Raw genomic sequence first — 17,994 nt, forward strand, 5'->3', positions numbered from 1 at the left:
GATTAACTAAGTTTCTGACCGGAAACAAATCAACTCGAACAAGTAAATAACTATATCTATATGGGACTACAATTGACTAAAGGTGGATATTTGTTTGATGAAATAATTCGCAGATCAAAGCTGGTCTGGAGTTTTAAAAATACTTTTCAGTGAGCCTTCAGAGTTCCCTTCTTACATGCATTCTATATATGAGCCCTAAGTAAAATAGAGGTCCTGAATATTAGAGTAGTATGGAATTGTGCTTACTGGAGAAAACACGTTATGACAAAAAAACGAAATCGAGTGGATGGTGCTCGATGAGTTTTCTGAAAACCTTAAATGGAAATGGAAGAATAGGAAAATGCCCAAAAGGTAGGTTTTGCGCGTGGATAGTGATTCGATTAGTTACACCGCGTGTCGTTAGATCCGGAGAAGAACGACAGCTTTTACCAGAACTTGAATAAAGAACCTATAAATGACAATATAATAGTACCAAATATTTACAGGCACGCTTATGACAAAGTACTCCTGCAAAACTAGGTTATGGAAATTAATAGAAAACCACCGTAATAAAGAAAGTCTTAATATTTAACCATTAGTTTTCTTCTTTGGTCATGTCCGGTCCTCAGTTTGAGCAGACGGATACCACATGGCTTTTCCAATAATCCCTGTCACTCGAGAATATTAATGCGTTTTCCCAGGTCATACTAGCATTCGTTAGTTCCACCTATCCGCCGTAAACACCCTGTGGATTGTATTCAACGGTCTTTCAGGACGCCGGAATCCGGTTGGCTTGAAGAACAGTCAGTCAGGTTGAAATTATCCTCAAGCATTCGTATCACGTGGCCGAGCCAGGCCTACCGTTGCTTCTCCACTCTCAATATGATGAGACCTGCAACCTGCATGGTCTGCCCTCATCATCTTATATTATAATGTTTTATGATCACCAAGCTTCTACCAGAATAAATTGTACCACCTACGCCAGTTAAGTTGAACACTGCAGCTTTATTATTTAATTTCATTTTGTTTGTTTATTTTATAAAACGCGTTTAAAAGCTCTTCTATTGTTTGTATAGAACTTCTTGATTCCGATGAAACAGCTTCTCATACGTTAAATAAATAATGTATACGTAATGTATTGCGTTATTTGTATATTTATGTAATTTTTCCTAATCCTAACCTTAAAATTGAACAAAGAAAGATAAGTATTCTCTCCTGTATCATTTGTGCTTTGGCAACTGTAGAAAATCAGCATTATTATTTTTTGATTTAATTTTATATTATGGAAAAATATGTGATGATAAAATTTGATCTTATTGCAATCAAAAATCATGTTTTAGAAGTTTAGTCACGTGCATTTAAATGTTTACATCGTATTGCGTTATTGTTAAATAAAAGTGAAAACCTTGTGTATTGAAAATTATACTGCAGAATAACTAATACGAAAACTAAATAATAATTATTACCCGGTTATTCTCCTTTTTAGAATCTTGACAATATTTAAAAATTCAATGCCTAATGTCATGGAAATTGTATATAATATTAAATTACATCTTGGTCATACGCAGATTTAATAAGTTTTTTTTAAATTATGTTATTTGAATGCCGAACATATGTTATAATATTATATAACGTGTAGAATATGTACGTATTCTTACAAGTGCAAAAAGCTCTTAATCAAAATTGTATGACTCAGTTGACCTTAGTCATAAATAAAATTATAGTTATTATTGGGAATTTGTGAATAATTTTTGCTGTTATGGCGACACCTTTTCACGACTTTTCCTCTAATTTATAACCATGTCCTTGTCTTGATTTTTTCGACCTCGCATTCACATTTCACTTCACAGCCTGTCCTTCAAATGCGAGACGAAATAATAATGTAACATTATCAATCTCTCTTTAAAAAAACGATTCGCATAACTTGACCCGCCTAATAAGCTCACGAATATTGATTGAGAAGGGTTTCTGTCACTATGTATTGTTATATTATTTTTATTTCTCTTGACTCGCATCTGCGGCATTTTCAATGTCACGCATCACATCGTATTCAAGGAGACTGCAGTTAATTAATTTCGTTTTAACCGGTTCCTTGGCTGATATAATTCACCTTCTTTTAACGACGACGACAACAACAGATGAATAATTGAAGATGTATTTATAAACTCACATGGCGTATGAATTAGACCAGGAAAAATCGTAATAAACATGAATAATATTTTACCATATTATTACGGCATCCATTGATAAAAATCAAATATTAGTCAACACTTTTTTCCCGTAATAATCCTATATTCGGTTTAATGCTATATTTTTACGTTTTAACATAGCATTATTACTAAATTACTGTGTAATATATCTGATCACTGAATTGTTTTAACTGTTAAATAGAAAATTCTTGGTATACACTATTATATTAGATACAATAATACAACATATAAAATGATTAGTTGACAATGCCCTTCGGCCCTGATCGCTATTAAATTTAGTTAATTGTGTATATACTAAAGTAAATCTATTATGTGTTATTCTATTTGATTTCGTTTAGTTGGTTAAATTTATACTAGAAAAAACATACCTCCCCAACAAAAGTCCAGAAAAGTCGGCTGAACAATTGTGTCAATAAAAATGCGAAAAAAATCGATCGGTTGCTAAAAGCATGTTAAACTATTGTCACTGTATCCACACTATGATTGCAATTCAAACAGAATGAGAGCAGTTGTGATAGAGACTTCTCGAGAAATAATGAGATAACGCAAATCACGTTTCTCGACATTGTTATGGAATATAATTACATCGTAACATTAACATTAATCTTCGTAATGCCCACGATGACCGTGCGGTTACGCGACAGGCCTATAATTTCGTGGGTCCCGGATTCGAATCCCGGTTCTGGGAAAAATTAACACATTGTTTTGTGTTTGGACATAAAATATGGACCTAATAGTTTGAGCAAGTGGCTAATAATATCTATTTCTCGTAAAAACAAATATCTAATCTTAGGATCGAACATGGTAAAAAATACAAATAATAATTTTAGAAATGAAAAAAAATAGCTCACGTATTTGATTCTGAACCTGAAGACCTGAAATAATAAATCTCGAGAAATCAATAAAGCAATCTTGAATTTACGAAAAAAAATCATTTAAGTAAAGCGTGTCACTATTGTTACCTTTTCTCTCTTACCGTGTCTTCCCATCTGTGTTGCTCCTTGTTGATGAGAATAGAGAGAGATCAATTAAATCAGGGAGGGGCAAACTGCGGCCCGCGGCCCGCATGTGGCCCACCGGATATTTTTTTGCGGCCCGCCATCATTAATTGTACTTCTGATTACGAATAACTTTTTTATTATTTTTTTAAAATATTGACAATAGATTAAAATTTGAAGAATTTGTTGTTTCGTAAATGTATTATCTCAGTACGTCTTCCTTGCGTCTCGTCTCACACTATGTAACCACTATTTTCTACGTTGAACATCGATTGGGAATGCATGGATAGATTGTACTCTCGCTCTGGATGTAGATATTGTATGTAGATCAATAGATATTGATAGTGTACCGACAGAGCTAAAACTTGAGATTATTGATCCGCAGTATGACACTGATTAAAGAGAATTGCATCGTCGTGAAGAAAATCTCCAAATTTTACAATGCTAAGGGCTGCTAAATTCTGCTAATTGCTAAATTCAGACAAATTCGACTAACTTAAAGATGATGCAAGAAAATTGTTCGTTATTTTTGGATCAACCTATATATGTGAACAAACATTTTCGATCATGAACCTCAATAAAAATTCTTTACGATCAATTATCTCCGATGCCCATTTAGAAGCAGTTTTGAGAATATCAACTACAAAATTAAAACCTGAATTTTAAAAAAAATTTAAAAAAACGTACAACAGTTTCATTCTTCTCATTATTTTTTTTGTAATGTTTATTTTTCCTGATAATAAATAGTGTATATCTAAAAATGGTATTTTACTTGCGGCCCGCCGCTTATTTTGAATTCTTGAATTTGGCCCTCCATCCAAAAAGTTTGCCCCCCTCTGGATTAAACCATAAATGTACTTAATACTTTCGTTTTGGCTCTATATCCATAATATGAAATAAATTCTACTCTTCGTCACCACGCATTGCGCGGAATTTTCTAACTAATTTCGTAATATTTTCATATTTATTTATCAACCTGCCGTTTCCAGTATAATCCTAATATCTTATAATAACAAATAACTGAAACGAAGCACTTGCAGTTCTTTAAGTGTGTTAGTGTCATATTGTATCCATAACTGGCTCACCGTCGCCGTAAATATCATTCCGTTGTTCCACATTTTATACATTTCCACCTTGGATTATTGGTAGGGTCACAACTGGACCTTCGATGCACTTTACCTTAATCAACCTCCAGACATACGATCAAATCAATCGACAATTTAAACGCCACCCTTTAACTTTAAATTAAAACTCGAAATTGTTTATGGTGCCGTAACTCTCTTCTGATCAATATATTGATCAACATGTACTCTAATTCAAATATCATTAGTACTTATCAAGTAAGACGTATCTTTAAAATGAGTTATTCCATTTTCAAATCTGCTACCAAGTTGTCAACATACTTGTAATTACTTTAAATTACTGTTAATCTAGTAATTCTTCACGTTGGTTTATGATCAAATTATCTTTATATAACAGGCAGATGAATCTACGAATATTCTCGATTCCATGAATAATGTAAGGAGCAGCTGGTGAGGCATGTAGAACCATACAGAGGCTTTCTGTAGATCATAATAGTATACTAATGAAAGTTATGCATAGGTTCGCTTAAATAAGTAAATTAACCCATATCGTATCTAGGCATAGCAGATATGTGTGTATTCAGAAGTAGGTTATTTAAAATTAATTCTATTCAAAAACATAATAAAATAATAATGTATTGAGACACATAGCAGAAAATTTTATTTCAATTTCATATTTGCTTATTATCGTACAGTCAGAAAATGATCATTTTAAAACGATGTTATCACATTAATGCGATTTTATTTCAAATGTCCCATATTGTTACTACTGTAAATATTGTAAATTAAAATATCTACTTGAAATCAAATCGTATTGACGTGATGTATATATGATAGCGAAACCGTATAATCTCTATATATATAAAAATCTCGTGTCACGATGTTTGTGGTCAAACTCCTCCGAAATGGCTCGACCGATTTTTATCAATTTTTTTTATGTATATTTGTTAGGTATGAGAATAGGTCAACAAGTATATTTCATACCGCTAGGTGATTAGGGTATCTCTATCCAGAAAAATTTTCTTTTATTTTTTTGACAATTTTTTTTTTGTATTTTTTTTTTATTTGGCATAAAAAAATACATATAACCCCAAATTTTCACCTTCCTACCCCCACCCTCCCATTTTTTAATCGCGATTTTATTATTTTTGTATGAACAAATTTAACCGTCGTTCGTATTTCAAACAGAACGAAATTATTTATGTTGTTGAATGACAGATGGCGCTACGTCCGAGAAGAATTCAAGAGAAGCGTCGCGTCATTTTGACATTTCATTCGGCATATCACAACGCAGTGCGTACAAAATTTTGTACGATTTATTTTAATTTATCTATTTTTATGTGCGTGTATTACAGTACACAATGCCAGCAAGACGCAAGGGGGGCCATTTGGGCCGTCGAACGAATAAAGCCACAAACATGCGAAATAGTAGAGCAGAAAGAACAGACGAACAAATCCAACAAGATAACAAAAACGTGCGTATAAGCATGTCGCAATTGCGTGCATCTCAATCACAAGAGGTACGAGCTGAACGAAATCAACAACGACAATTGGAACGGAGCCAAGCGCGCCGGTTCGTAATACAGGTAGAGCAAATGACCGACAACGCCAACAAGTACATCGAACATTTACATCCGCTTCGTTCCTTCGTCTCGCATTCGAGTACGAGCCAGATACTGAATATTCCGCTCATCCGAAAGTGCTGATTGGTGCTATGGACAAAGAATTTCCCCATTTTCATGCGCTCAAATTCAAACATGAGTCAGCCGGGATGTGTTGCGCATCAGGAAAAGTGCAACTTCCAGAAATTGAGATACCACCAGAACCATTGAACGGCTTGCTCATCGGCACGGTTCCAGATTCAAACCTGTTCCTGAAGTCCATTCACACATTCATATCATGCTTCCAAATGACTTCGTCCGGAGCAACATAAATAATTCACAATACTGCGGCAAATGGTCAACAATTCCATTCTACGTTCAAAATCAAGCCAAGTATACCACAAAGTAGGCTCATTTCTGCCAATGCCAAACGAACCACATTCATTTTTACAACATTTTTACTACTTCATGGGCGCGGCCGTGAGGACATCAATCATGTGGATGCACGTTGCGGCTACAATAGCCTCAATTCGCCTAATGCCAGGCGCATCGTCGGCGAACTGGACGCCCTGTTGAATGAGCACAATGAATTATTGAAATTCTTCAAAGCACACATGCACGAACTGCAAAGTGACAATCACGCTATTGTCATCAATCCTGATAAAACACCAGCTGGAGAGCACATACGTCGATTCAATGCGACTGTTGTTGACGACATTGCTGGAATCATGGTTGGCGACCGCACATCGACGCGAGAAATCGTGATTCGAAGAAGAAACAATAATCTGGAGTTCATCGCTGACACACACCGTTCATACGACGCTCTCCAATATTCGCTAATTTTCTGGAAGGGACAAGACGGATATTGCATAAACAGTAAACAACGAGATCCTGTCACAGGTAATTCATTCATTATGAACATCATTACTCATTTTGAATTGAGAAAATGAATGGTTGATGTTTTTTTGTTTTTATCGGCGGTCATCGTCTACAGCGCTCTATTCCTCTTTCTGTCATAGATCCCATCCCCACACACTTACGATACATTCGTTATTTTTTATTTAACAACCAAAATATTCACTAGAAATAATTTATATGGCAGAACAACGTTTGCCGGGTCAGCTAGTATATATATATTATATTAAAGTGGAAGAATAGCTACAATTATATATTTATATGTTCAGTATGTGTTGTAAATTAAACATGTACCTACCTAGTTTGTGTTACACTATAACATTATAACTAAACCTTGTCGATTCTCCTTTAATCGACCCTCTTTGCCTTGTGCAAAACAGTACCGAAAGAAATGTTTCCGATCATCAACCGTCTGAAGATCCTTGCATCCTAATAACTGGTTTTAAATATGTGTATTTAGCAAATTTAAACTGACCTTCTCAAGCCGGGAGCAATTTATTTGCTAAGCGAAAAAGTGTTCTGGCTGCCATCCAAACGCATTTTAGAGTTTATACTTAAGTATCATAAAATACGTGATTTATTTGAGCGGTTCGTTTATTGGTGTTTTAAGATCATTGTTGCAATTAAGTGCATCGGTATCACCTTCTTATGAAAAGGCTATTTACTACATACTGCAAGGATATTTTTTCATTTAGAATTCTTCAGAATTATAATATTTTTGGTATATTTGCATATTTAAAATAATAAACTTACTATTCACTTTAATAGTGTTACCACTCAATTCTTAGTTTAAAATTAGTGATTTATATTAAATAATATAAAGTTAGACATGCCTTTTGATGACGGTTTTTATTATACTTGAGACAATGTGTTATTAAGATTTTAGTATGATTTAATGATTGGATAACTAGTTTGAACCGTTTCGAGGTCCCCTTTTAAATCTTCTGACGACTCCACTGCCTCATGTATGCCAAAGAAAAGGCTGACTTAGATTATTTTCTAAAAAAAAATCTAATACATCTAAGAAGTCATTCACTCGGTTATTATTTATTATACAAAGTGATACAATAACATTAAATATAAATACGATTATCAAGTCATGTGAAGTTTTAGTACTTATGTAAATTGTGTTTTAAAAATAGTTGTCATTATTTTATCATAATCTGAAGTAGTTAAATAATAATATTCATAATGTTGTTCTAAGTCTAAGTAAAGGGTGTAAACATGTGGTTAATAATTATATAATAGACACAGGTAAACATAAAACTTATTTATTTATATGTTATATAGTATTTTATACTTGTCTTCTTACCTGCTAGGTTTCATTCATACAAAAAAGTTATGTTGTTTCAATACAGCTCCAGTCAATTGTTTGTATACGTAGATTGGTATAATCAGCTTTCATTATTTTAAATTAAGTTTCACTTAATTATTATTCCGATACACGCCTTTACTACGCATTTATTCTATACTCGTTCTGATTGTCGATACCAAAATAATTAAACAACACAACTACTTTGTTGTATTGTCTCTTGTAGACTTCATACATTATAGGAATAATATTAACATGACTATAACAGTATATTATTATTATAAACGGTTTTTTGCGTATTGCATCAACATTCAACTACAGATATTATTAACATTTTTAATATGTTCATATATTTTCGTTTTTTAAATAGTTATATGTTTATATTCCTGTCTCAACTTATCACTAATTCAAAGCTTCCAAATCGATGTGCCGCGAGTGATAAGGAATTGTGCCGGAAGATATTGTTGCATATAATAAAGGTCACTATTAATAATCCAAAAAAGTCATCTACAACTTTTCTTTATCAGGAATTATGAGAAGCTCTTTTAAACATCGATACTGACATAACACAGCTCTCAAGCATCTGGCAGTGAAAGTTTTTCATTGAAAGAATTGATTGAATCATTTAACTTTATAATTTGTTTTTTTTTTCAATTTATCTATCTGCATGCAACCAAAGCTATCATAACCACATCACTACAAATGAAGGAGATGTAGGGCCTAAATGGGGTGGCAAAAAGGCTGCTCTAAATAATGCACAAGCTATATAAAAAGCAGCGGTCCAGTACAAAATCTGTTTTTTTTTTATTTCCAAAATAAACAGAAATTAAGCAGTATTACTTACCTTATTATTATTTTTACGGAATAGGTATGCTTATCAACATTCATTTTGCCACATATCAATAATTATTTTTTCATACAAAATGGTCAAAATATGTTAAAAATAAGGTACCTTACTTTTCAGTGTAGGTACTGCCGAACATTTATATTTTGAATAGTGTGACATGACGTGAAAATTGTTGAGGGGCACTGTTTTAATTTAATCCCTGAGCACGAAGCTATACTCATAGGTACCTCAATACAGAATCTCTTAGTTTTAAATAATGTATTTCTTTCCGAGACCAAACAAAAGAACCCAAACTGGAATGAGCCCGATATATTTAACAAAACCAGAATTAGAATTTCATTAAGAGTCTTGACACATCTTTGACAGAACAGCACATTCTTTAGCTAGTCATGCATCCAGTGCAGTCTGTGAAACACATCCTACTTTGTTTAAGCGAAAAAAATATTCCATGCTTTGTGGTATATTTTTCAATTCAAACCAATAGTAAAGATAAATTGAAAATTCATCACAAATAAATTATATAGGATGCCAGCGATACCGAACCTATTCCTGCAAATAAGTTTAAATTGAATTTATAATTTCAAATCGTGGGTCAAATATTTAATTTGTACCTACTTATTACAAAAATAATAAAAAATGTTTTTAAAATTATATTTTATTTAAACTAAATTAGGTATGTATATTTATAACGTGATTCGTGACTCACGTAAAGTCATGAAAATCGTGACTCACGGGTTCGCCATCGCTGGTATATAATACTGTTCCAGTGTACCTAGGTATATGAATTCTAAATATTCCAGTTCCAATAGTTTTTCTTAATGTTAGTTTTTATATGATTCATTAATAATTAATTATGTTTACGTATTCTCTTACATCTATGGATATATTACGATGGTGTTATGTATATTAATGTAAATTTTTTCTCTCGTCTGTTTCAGCTATCGCCGGTATATTCACAGTGTTCTCAAGTGTTGTATTCACATCGTCAGTCGTCAATTTTCTCCGTGGTGACATTTCTGACCTCAAGTAAGTTATATCTCCACTATGTGCTCATAAGTTTTTTGTAATCGTATGTTCAAAATTGAGCTGGAAGAAGTTGAAACGAAACTTGAAGCTCTTTTGATGTCTACAGGGGTACACAAGAAGCGGGAGTGTTCCGGGTCCTCAGAAACGAAAAGAATACAAATATTTTATTTATTTTCTTAAATAGAATATTAATATTCTCTTCAGTTGTCTTTCTAAACGGGTTGGGTCCACTTCTCTCGGAATTATACGACACCTACGCAATTTCTGTGTCAGTGGAAGACTCGTGGCATTCATGAATTAGTCCAATGATCTGGGAGTATCCAATGTTTGCTTTCTAAAAGACAAGACAGCGCGGATGTCACAAACGCATACTAACAATCCTAATAAATACGACCGTTAGGCCATACGCATGAATACTAGAATACCTGGCCTGCAGCTATAACTACTCATGGAATGCTCCTTGTAACTTTGTCACATCCACAAGTGGTTATTGAGTGCCCGTGGCTAATGATCCTAATTATTAGAACGGTTGACGTGTCCGCTTGTGTCGTCCGTAAAAGTCGAAACTACAGCCAATTTGGGATAGCAAAAACGTTAGGTACTTGCTAAAGCAACTAAAATTCGTCTAGTAAGATTTGTCGTCTTACCAATTTGTATATTTGCCTCCGAGTCCTGTATAGTAACATCAAGAGAAGATACGGTATGCATTTGAACTGTGGGCATGGAGGCCGGTGTTGCCAAAAAAGGTAACTATAATGGAAAATACGTGTAATAATGACCAGTACCGGTTCCGTCCGCTAAGTTGTCCGTTGAGTTTACCATTAATGTCATTTATCAGTTCAGCACGTTTAATTTATTTCATTTGTCAGCAGTATTATTCTAAATCTACGTTCTGTTCAGAGACATGTACTCTTATATTATTAATATAATCTGAACTACACCGTCCGCATAGTACCTATATACAGAGTATTATCAATTAGCATAATAATATAACGTAATATTACATATTATTATGTATTACTTGGTCAATTTATTAATTTGTTATTGTGATCGATTTTTTAATAGAAATATGTGACATATCTACAAAATTTCGGGAATTTACAAAAATAAAAACAGAAGAAAATAAATAATATATTAGTAGAAATGGTTAAAAAATATACCAACATACATTTCGAATAGACTAAAGAATGAGAGTAATCTGTGTTTTCCATGTAGCATTCATAACGGGCTATACATAAATCCGATAGGGATAATATTTTACATTTTGATCACATTTAACTATTCTGATTAGAATCTGACACAAATATTAAAGTAGCATATTTATAAAACACTCGTCCAGTGAATGAGAAACGCCAATAGAATTGGCTGTAGTACATGTAGGTACAAAATCCTTATTTTTTAATAACAAAAAATACTTTATTAGATTTTGTACACTAACTTTTCTGCCAGATTTTACTAGGCCATGTTAGCTTTTTTCGGGTCAGACTGTCTGACCCGCAGACTAGCGAGTAATAGCGATTAAACGATAATCTGTCTTCGTTCATTGCATATTACATATATGAAAAGGTTGGTACGCATAAGTTTATGGTTCCAAAATATAATATAATATAATCACTGTGTGTTTTAATATATTTTGATCGTCTGACATAATATTATTTTGAAAGTCTTCGAACTCCTCAACTTTTAAGATTAAATCTGATTGCATCGTTATAATCAAATTTTATCACGTCATATTCCCCACAATAAAATATATTTCGGGTTTATAATTTGCTTTAAATTAAAATACAGATATGACAGATTTATTTTGAGTCATTGAATCTAACATCAAGTCCTCTATAACGATTTTAATAATTTCAATAGCGTATTTAGGTATAAATGTAATGTGACGTTGGCAAATTATGACTATGTCCGTAGTCGAACTTCTTCTCGAATCTAGATCGACCTGTTGGCCATAACTGGTGTACCTATCTGAATGTGTAATCAGAATATTTTACAATATCTTAAAACTAAACTTGCCATTGCCCCTACAGCTAATTCCACCAAAAATCATTGCAAAATTATTATATTTAAAATGGCTTACTAATCTTAAGTCAGTATAATATCTATAGTTTATATTCCGTGAATTTTCTATTGAATTCCGCTACAAAAGTGGTGCGTGACCTGAATGTTCTCCCGACAAAATAGTTTCGTTGAATGATTTTTTTTCGTATATTGTATTCGAACCATGACCTAGTGAAATACTCACCTGTTAAAATAAAACTCGGCGGGTCTTTCCCAAAAGCTTCATGGTTTCTTTTGAATAGGTGTTTTGATGAAGAATAATGGACCGTGTAAATAATTGCACGTATTAGATGTGAGTGAGTACACGGAAATAACAGATTATCGTCAGAATCAATATTTGGTATGGGTATATACATAATTGTATTTAAGCAGACACATACGTGAGTGAGTGAGTCCTTAAATATTATCTTATATCCAGAGGTGAATTTAACCATTCTACTCGCAAGAACAATTGACAAATTTTAATTACTTATCTACCCGAAAATTACAGGAAAACATGAATTTCATAATAATTTAATTTCTTAAATGGATGCATGCAATATTTTGCAAGTAGGTAAGTACTCATTATTTTTAATGACCTCATTTTTCTTTGCGTCTACACGTAAAATGCAAATACACAACCTAATATGTTTCACATATCAACTCCATATCAACAACATATCAATCTACCTTGTGAACGTATTGAAATTATTAATTTAAATAAAAACAAAATATGTGCTTAATCCTGATAATCTACTAATGATCAGGATCGGTTTCATCAATTATTTATACAAGTGATTCTTTATACATTTTCATGCTTTTCGCTTAAAATATCGTGAACCATCAACGGATGCCAAATATGATAAGTACCACAGAGATTTAAACTATTGAATAAAGTCACACGCGATAATTTCTGGCGCCCTATCGTGTTGTGGTTGGATTGCCTTTCGAGCCGTTGAATATGATTAACAATATAATTAAGTTTTGTGACGATTGCTTAGGCCCTAGAACAATTTCCCTGACCGGTTTCAAGCCACCGATCCGCCCCTGATACCAATTAAGATTATCCATGTTTTTTTCTGGTATTTGCGCGTCACTTATAGATATCCCGCTTAATCAGGAACTTATTTTAATTCTAATTTCGAATGCAGTTTTATGATAAAAACATAGGCGGCGCGAGCGTCGTGCACTTGTTGCGGCTGCGTTTAATTTCCGGTCGCGCTTCTTCGCCTTGGCGGTCGTGAAAAGTGAAACTGTTTCCGTTTGCGTCCCGCGTTCCCCACGGACCTGTTATTGTGCCGATCGTCATCCGTCTCTTTATCTCGTTCGCGAACTATCTCTTTTTAATAAAAACATGCTAAAAATAAATAATAACAATGATGATGATTGATGTTGCCAGATCTTATTTCTTTATCAAAATCAAATCTTAAAAAACCCGATAGGTAGGTACTTACTGTAATCAATATTTATACCATGTATCAGTTTTTGTAGTCCGCGTAGTCCAGTGCGTAAAGCGATATCCTTTTATCCGGTGGCCCGAGTTTGATTCTCGCTGAGGTCACAATGTTTGATTTTCTCAAAGCCTGGGTGTTTGTGATTGTTTATTTTCTATTACTAAATACACTGTTAAACTATACTATTGTTATTGGGTCTCATGGTCTGTTGTAATGATAAGTATGATAATTATCGTAACATTTAACGAGGTTGTCGCGCGACATGTTGCCAGTGTGGACCCGGCATTAAAAAGAATATATTATTATAAAATGTGACATTTCGGATGGGTGACCAAAAATGGACATAGTTATGCAGAAAGTAGCCAGTCCACAAAAAATAAAAAAATGAGATATGATATGAGAATGAGAATGCGAGAAGGTTTTCTCTACATTCTGCTGAAAATAGCCAAGCCGCAAAAAAATTATTCTTGAAATAAAATATTATTTACAATTTGACATTTTACATACATTTTTAATAATCATGTTGTTCCTAAAGTGCCATTATCTCAGCTCGGCATTATTGTGGACTGGCTACATTCTGCATAACTACGTTCAAATAACGAGACAAGCCGATGTAAACACTGTCGGCGATAGTGACAATATAAAAAATATCCCCGCCTATTTCTTGCGCACACGAAGAAATGATATCTTCCCACCGGACATTACATTACATAACTTTGGTGGAACTATAATGTCTTCGACGAAACCCATAAATCGTCATTGTGAGTCAATAGGAAACAATCATACCTATCATCATTTTACCGATTCGCAGAAAGCACACCATAGACAATTGCTAAATAAAATTGAATAACACTATACCAAAAATCTGTTAACGTTTATGAACTGGCATTTTTGTTTCATGGAATGTTCTGGTATTAAGATTATTGTGAATTAGGTACTTATTATAATTTAAAAGCTAGCTAACCTTTTATCGTTTAATAGTGTTATATCAGGCACTTATTACGTTGTATACGTTTATAACACCATAAATGCATACAGTTTAAACTTACCTCATGCTAGTGCCCTTTAATTTCGTGTGTCACCCAGGGTATTCGAGCGACAATTTGAAAAACACCATCGTAGAATATCATGTTACCTATATTAATTAAATTCCAATTGAATCGATACATTACCAGGCATGCCTTTTATTTCGATCATGTCCGATCCTAATAAGATCATATGGGCCTCCACAGAGTGGAGGTTTGTATTAACAGATTTTGTTTTTACGAGAAATGGATGTCAACCACTTGCTCAACCTATTAGGTCCATACTCTGACTCATACACAAATTGAAAAACAATATGTGCACCTGCCAGACCCAGGATTCGAACCTGGGACCCACGGCGTTATAGGCCGACACTTAAGTCGTGCGGCCAACATGGGCATGCCTTTGCTAATTAGATAAATCTACCATTCTACTTTAAAACATGGTATATGAACCTAAACACTGTGAAGGTATATTAACATGTTGTTTTGTAAGATTGGTTATTTTCCATACTGGTCCGCGAATCTGCGATCAACCGATCGTGAGTAGAGCATGCTAATTTATATTAACCCAGCGGTGGCGAACCTATGGCACGCGTACCACTGGTGGCACGTGAGATGATTTTGCATGGTACGCGAATGATTTATTGTGAAGAGAAAAAAAACCTATAACAACAATAAATGACAAATCGCATTGTACAAAAAATATCAGGAAAATAATCTTCAAGAATAAGCATTAGGTACGTTTAATGTAAATATTAATTGCAATGGTCGATCCTTAGGCTTTATGCATACCATAAAATATTATCGCACTAACCTCATCAGGTGGCGGGGGCAGCCGTGCCGCGAACCTCTGATTTTGATCGATTTATAATGCTTGAGACCACTGTAGCGAGAGGATGCCTCATCTGATCGGAGCAATGTGTGCACAAAGAACCAAGCTAAGTAATACAGTATCAAAATTTCTATATATCCCCACAAAATGGCTGCATCAAATTAGAAACAAAAACTAGGTGGAGCTAGTAGTAGTAATTCTGGCAGACAGTTTCAAAATTGGCGGACCGAAATGTATGGCGTAATTGAAAAAAAGTGACGAAGTTATATGTATGCTAGGTTCTGTGAGTGGTATCTAGAACATCGTCAAATTTTAATAGAATTCTTCAAAACTATTTTTTCGCATACGTAAAAAGGTTCGCTAACCTTGTATTAACCTATAATTTGTCATATCTTCTATAAAGTGTAACCTTTAGTTACTTAATTTATTGGTATGTATTTGACTTTAAGGCGAACGAAGATTTTGTTTGTGTTTTTTTTTAATCTGACAATGCCAAATCCTAAACTAAATACTATTATATATAATATCCTTCCCGGGACTGCGGTGCCAAATTGCTTCTATTTGCCGGTTGTCATTATGAAAGTTCGCTGCAGCGGCAAAATCATAATAAGACTTGTAACAGAGGCAAGCGGTTCGACGAACTCGACACAACAAATTATGCCAGAGTCGATAACATACCTATTGCCTTGTTAGGAGTCTCGACTATCTCTGCCATGCATGTAGCAGGCATGTCCAACTTCAACTAGGCTGCGATCTATTATGCATTATCATAAATGGCAGTGGTCTGCCACACAAATTGGGAATTTTTTGTCTAGGCACGAACTTAATATCATATTTTCAAGAGATAATTTAATCAATGAGTAATTTTTGCTGAGTCACTGCATTTTTTTAATGGTCAAATCGGATTTGAATGTAAATGATTTTGTACTCTATAATTGTTTCAATTTTACGGAAGTCACCGAATCTCTTATCGAACTCGTATAGTATAACAGAAACAATTTCAGTCATATACCTACATCTCAGTTTGCAAAACAATTTTTTTTTCAAGATGGTTCTGCATATAAAGTAAGTATTCATACGTATTGATTATATGGTCCAGTCGTCATTAACTTAAATTTGAGTTTGTTTGATGAAACTATGTCCACCATGTCTCCAATTGATTTACGTCAACAATCAACAAGTAAATCCAGATCAAAAAATCATTTTTCAACTGAACGTACTCATCTCCCCTCTCTTTCGAAAACGATATTATGTCTTTCAGAAAACTGCTAACATTACAAAGATATCACCGTCAAACCATTTTCCTACATTTCAAAGAGTCTACTGTGCGACGGCAAGAGGAAACTACACCTCAGTTTAAAGCGTGGGGATTCGTAGTCTCCTTTTCTCTCACTCATGTGGCAAGCATCAAGTGATACAACACTAACCAAGTGATACGGCGAGGACACGCGGGCTTCGTCATGGTTAATTTGAAAAGGAGGCCCCCTTCCTTGTATATGTCTGGGTCAAAATTCCGTTAAGTACTGCAATATTTTTTTAGCTAAACCAAATTAATAGTGTACCACAGTGCAGATCATAGAGAAAATTAAAACAATATACTAAAAGTACCTACCTACTGTGTTTTTATAAGTTTTTAAAATAGGCGCAAATTATTAACCAATATTTTATAAGTATTATGATTTGACAATCGTTGGGATAAGTTTTCACTTCACAAATAAATTATCAGGCCAAACAATAATCATTAAGCACTTATTTAACTGTTAAACAATTATTAATCTAACTAAAATCTATATTTAGGGAGGACGTATGTACCTACGGACGCATTAAAATTTATCATAAATCTTTGTTACCATAGTTTCATATACTCGTAACAATGCTGAAAACACTTATGGATGCATACACACGGATGGATACAAAAGTATCATGGTTGACAAATCAAAGGGGGTGTAAGGACATTTTAGCGCATTCTGAAATTTGAAACTGAATATAGTTCGTCCCAGTTCGTCCTGAATTTAAATCACATTTTATTCATTTCGAAATTTTCGTCACAGTTTTAATCAGAGAATATTATTTGTGAAATCTTATATTTACATTAAAATTTATATTTTGTCAAATGTGTAATTGTCGAATTCACGAACTAGATTATGAATGAGGCAATACAGCATTTCAAACAAATTGCTCTTGAACTTAACGATTGACACTGAAATTAAATCAACTTATAATGTTCGGGGCTGAAATCTATATTTAGAAATGATTTAAATGACATACATAATTGTGCGCTTATATAACATATATACAAAAACTAAGTATATTTACTAATTTTTTTATGGCATTTGATAATATGTTGTTATTAATGAACTATAAATTTTAATCTAAGTTATGTTTTTCATTGAATACAGTCGATGTCCTTATATATCGTATTTAAATTATGTCATAGCTACCTTCATTGTTAATGCCAAGGCAGTGGATGCTAAATTATTTGACAATTTATCATATATTTCATCCGCAAAAAAAACAAGTTTCCTTGTAAATGAAAATTATATATAATCTGTAATTTATTGATACATACTGTTTTTATAAATCCTTGTGAAATAATTACCACCGTTTCCAGAACTGGCAACCGCAACTTTCCTATTATTATTGATTTAAATATAAACACAAACCAAAAAAACT

General features: G+C 33.5%; 1 protein-coding gene across 2 annotated transcripts in view; it reads left to right on the forward strand.

The window, feature by feature from the left end:
* Positions 1 to 17,994, forward strand: part of Hmgcr (HMG coenzyme A reductase) — a 108,799-nt gene that overhangs the window by 73,090 nt on the left and 17,715 nt on the right. For both annotated transcript variants that reach the window (XM_085947724.1, XM_085947725.1), the window contains exon 3: positions 9,883 to 9,970. In XM_085947724.1, coding sequence (XP_085803850.1) covers positions 9,883 to 9,970 — 88 coding nt within the window. The remainder of the gene's footprint in view (positions 1 to 9,882; positions 9,971 to 17,994) is intronic.

This window comes from Rhyacophila brunnea, unplaced genomic scaffold (genome assembly GCF_057557595.1).
Source record: "Rhyacophila brunnea isolate RB1 unplaced genomic scaffold, BYU_Rbru_1.0 scaffold_2, whole genome shotgun sequence".
Lineage (NCBI taxonomy): Eukaryota > Metazoa > Arthropoda > Insecta > Trichoptera > Rhyacophilidae > Rhyacophila > Rhyacophila brunnea.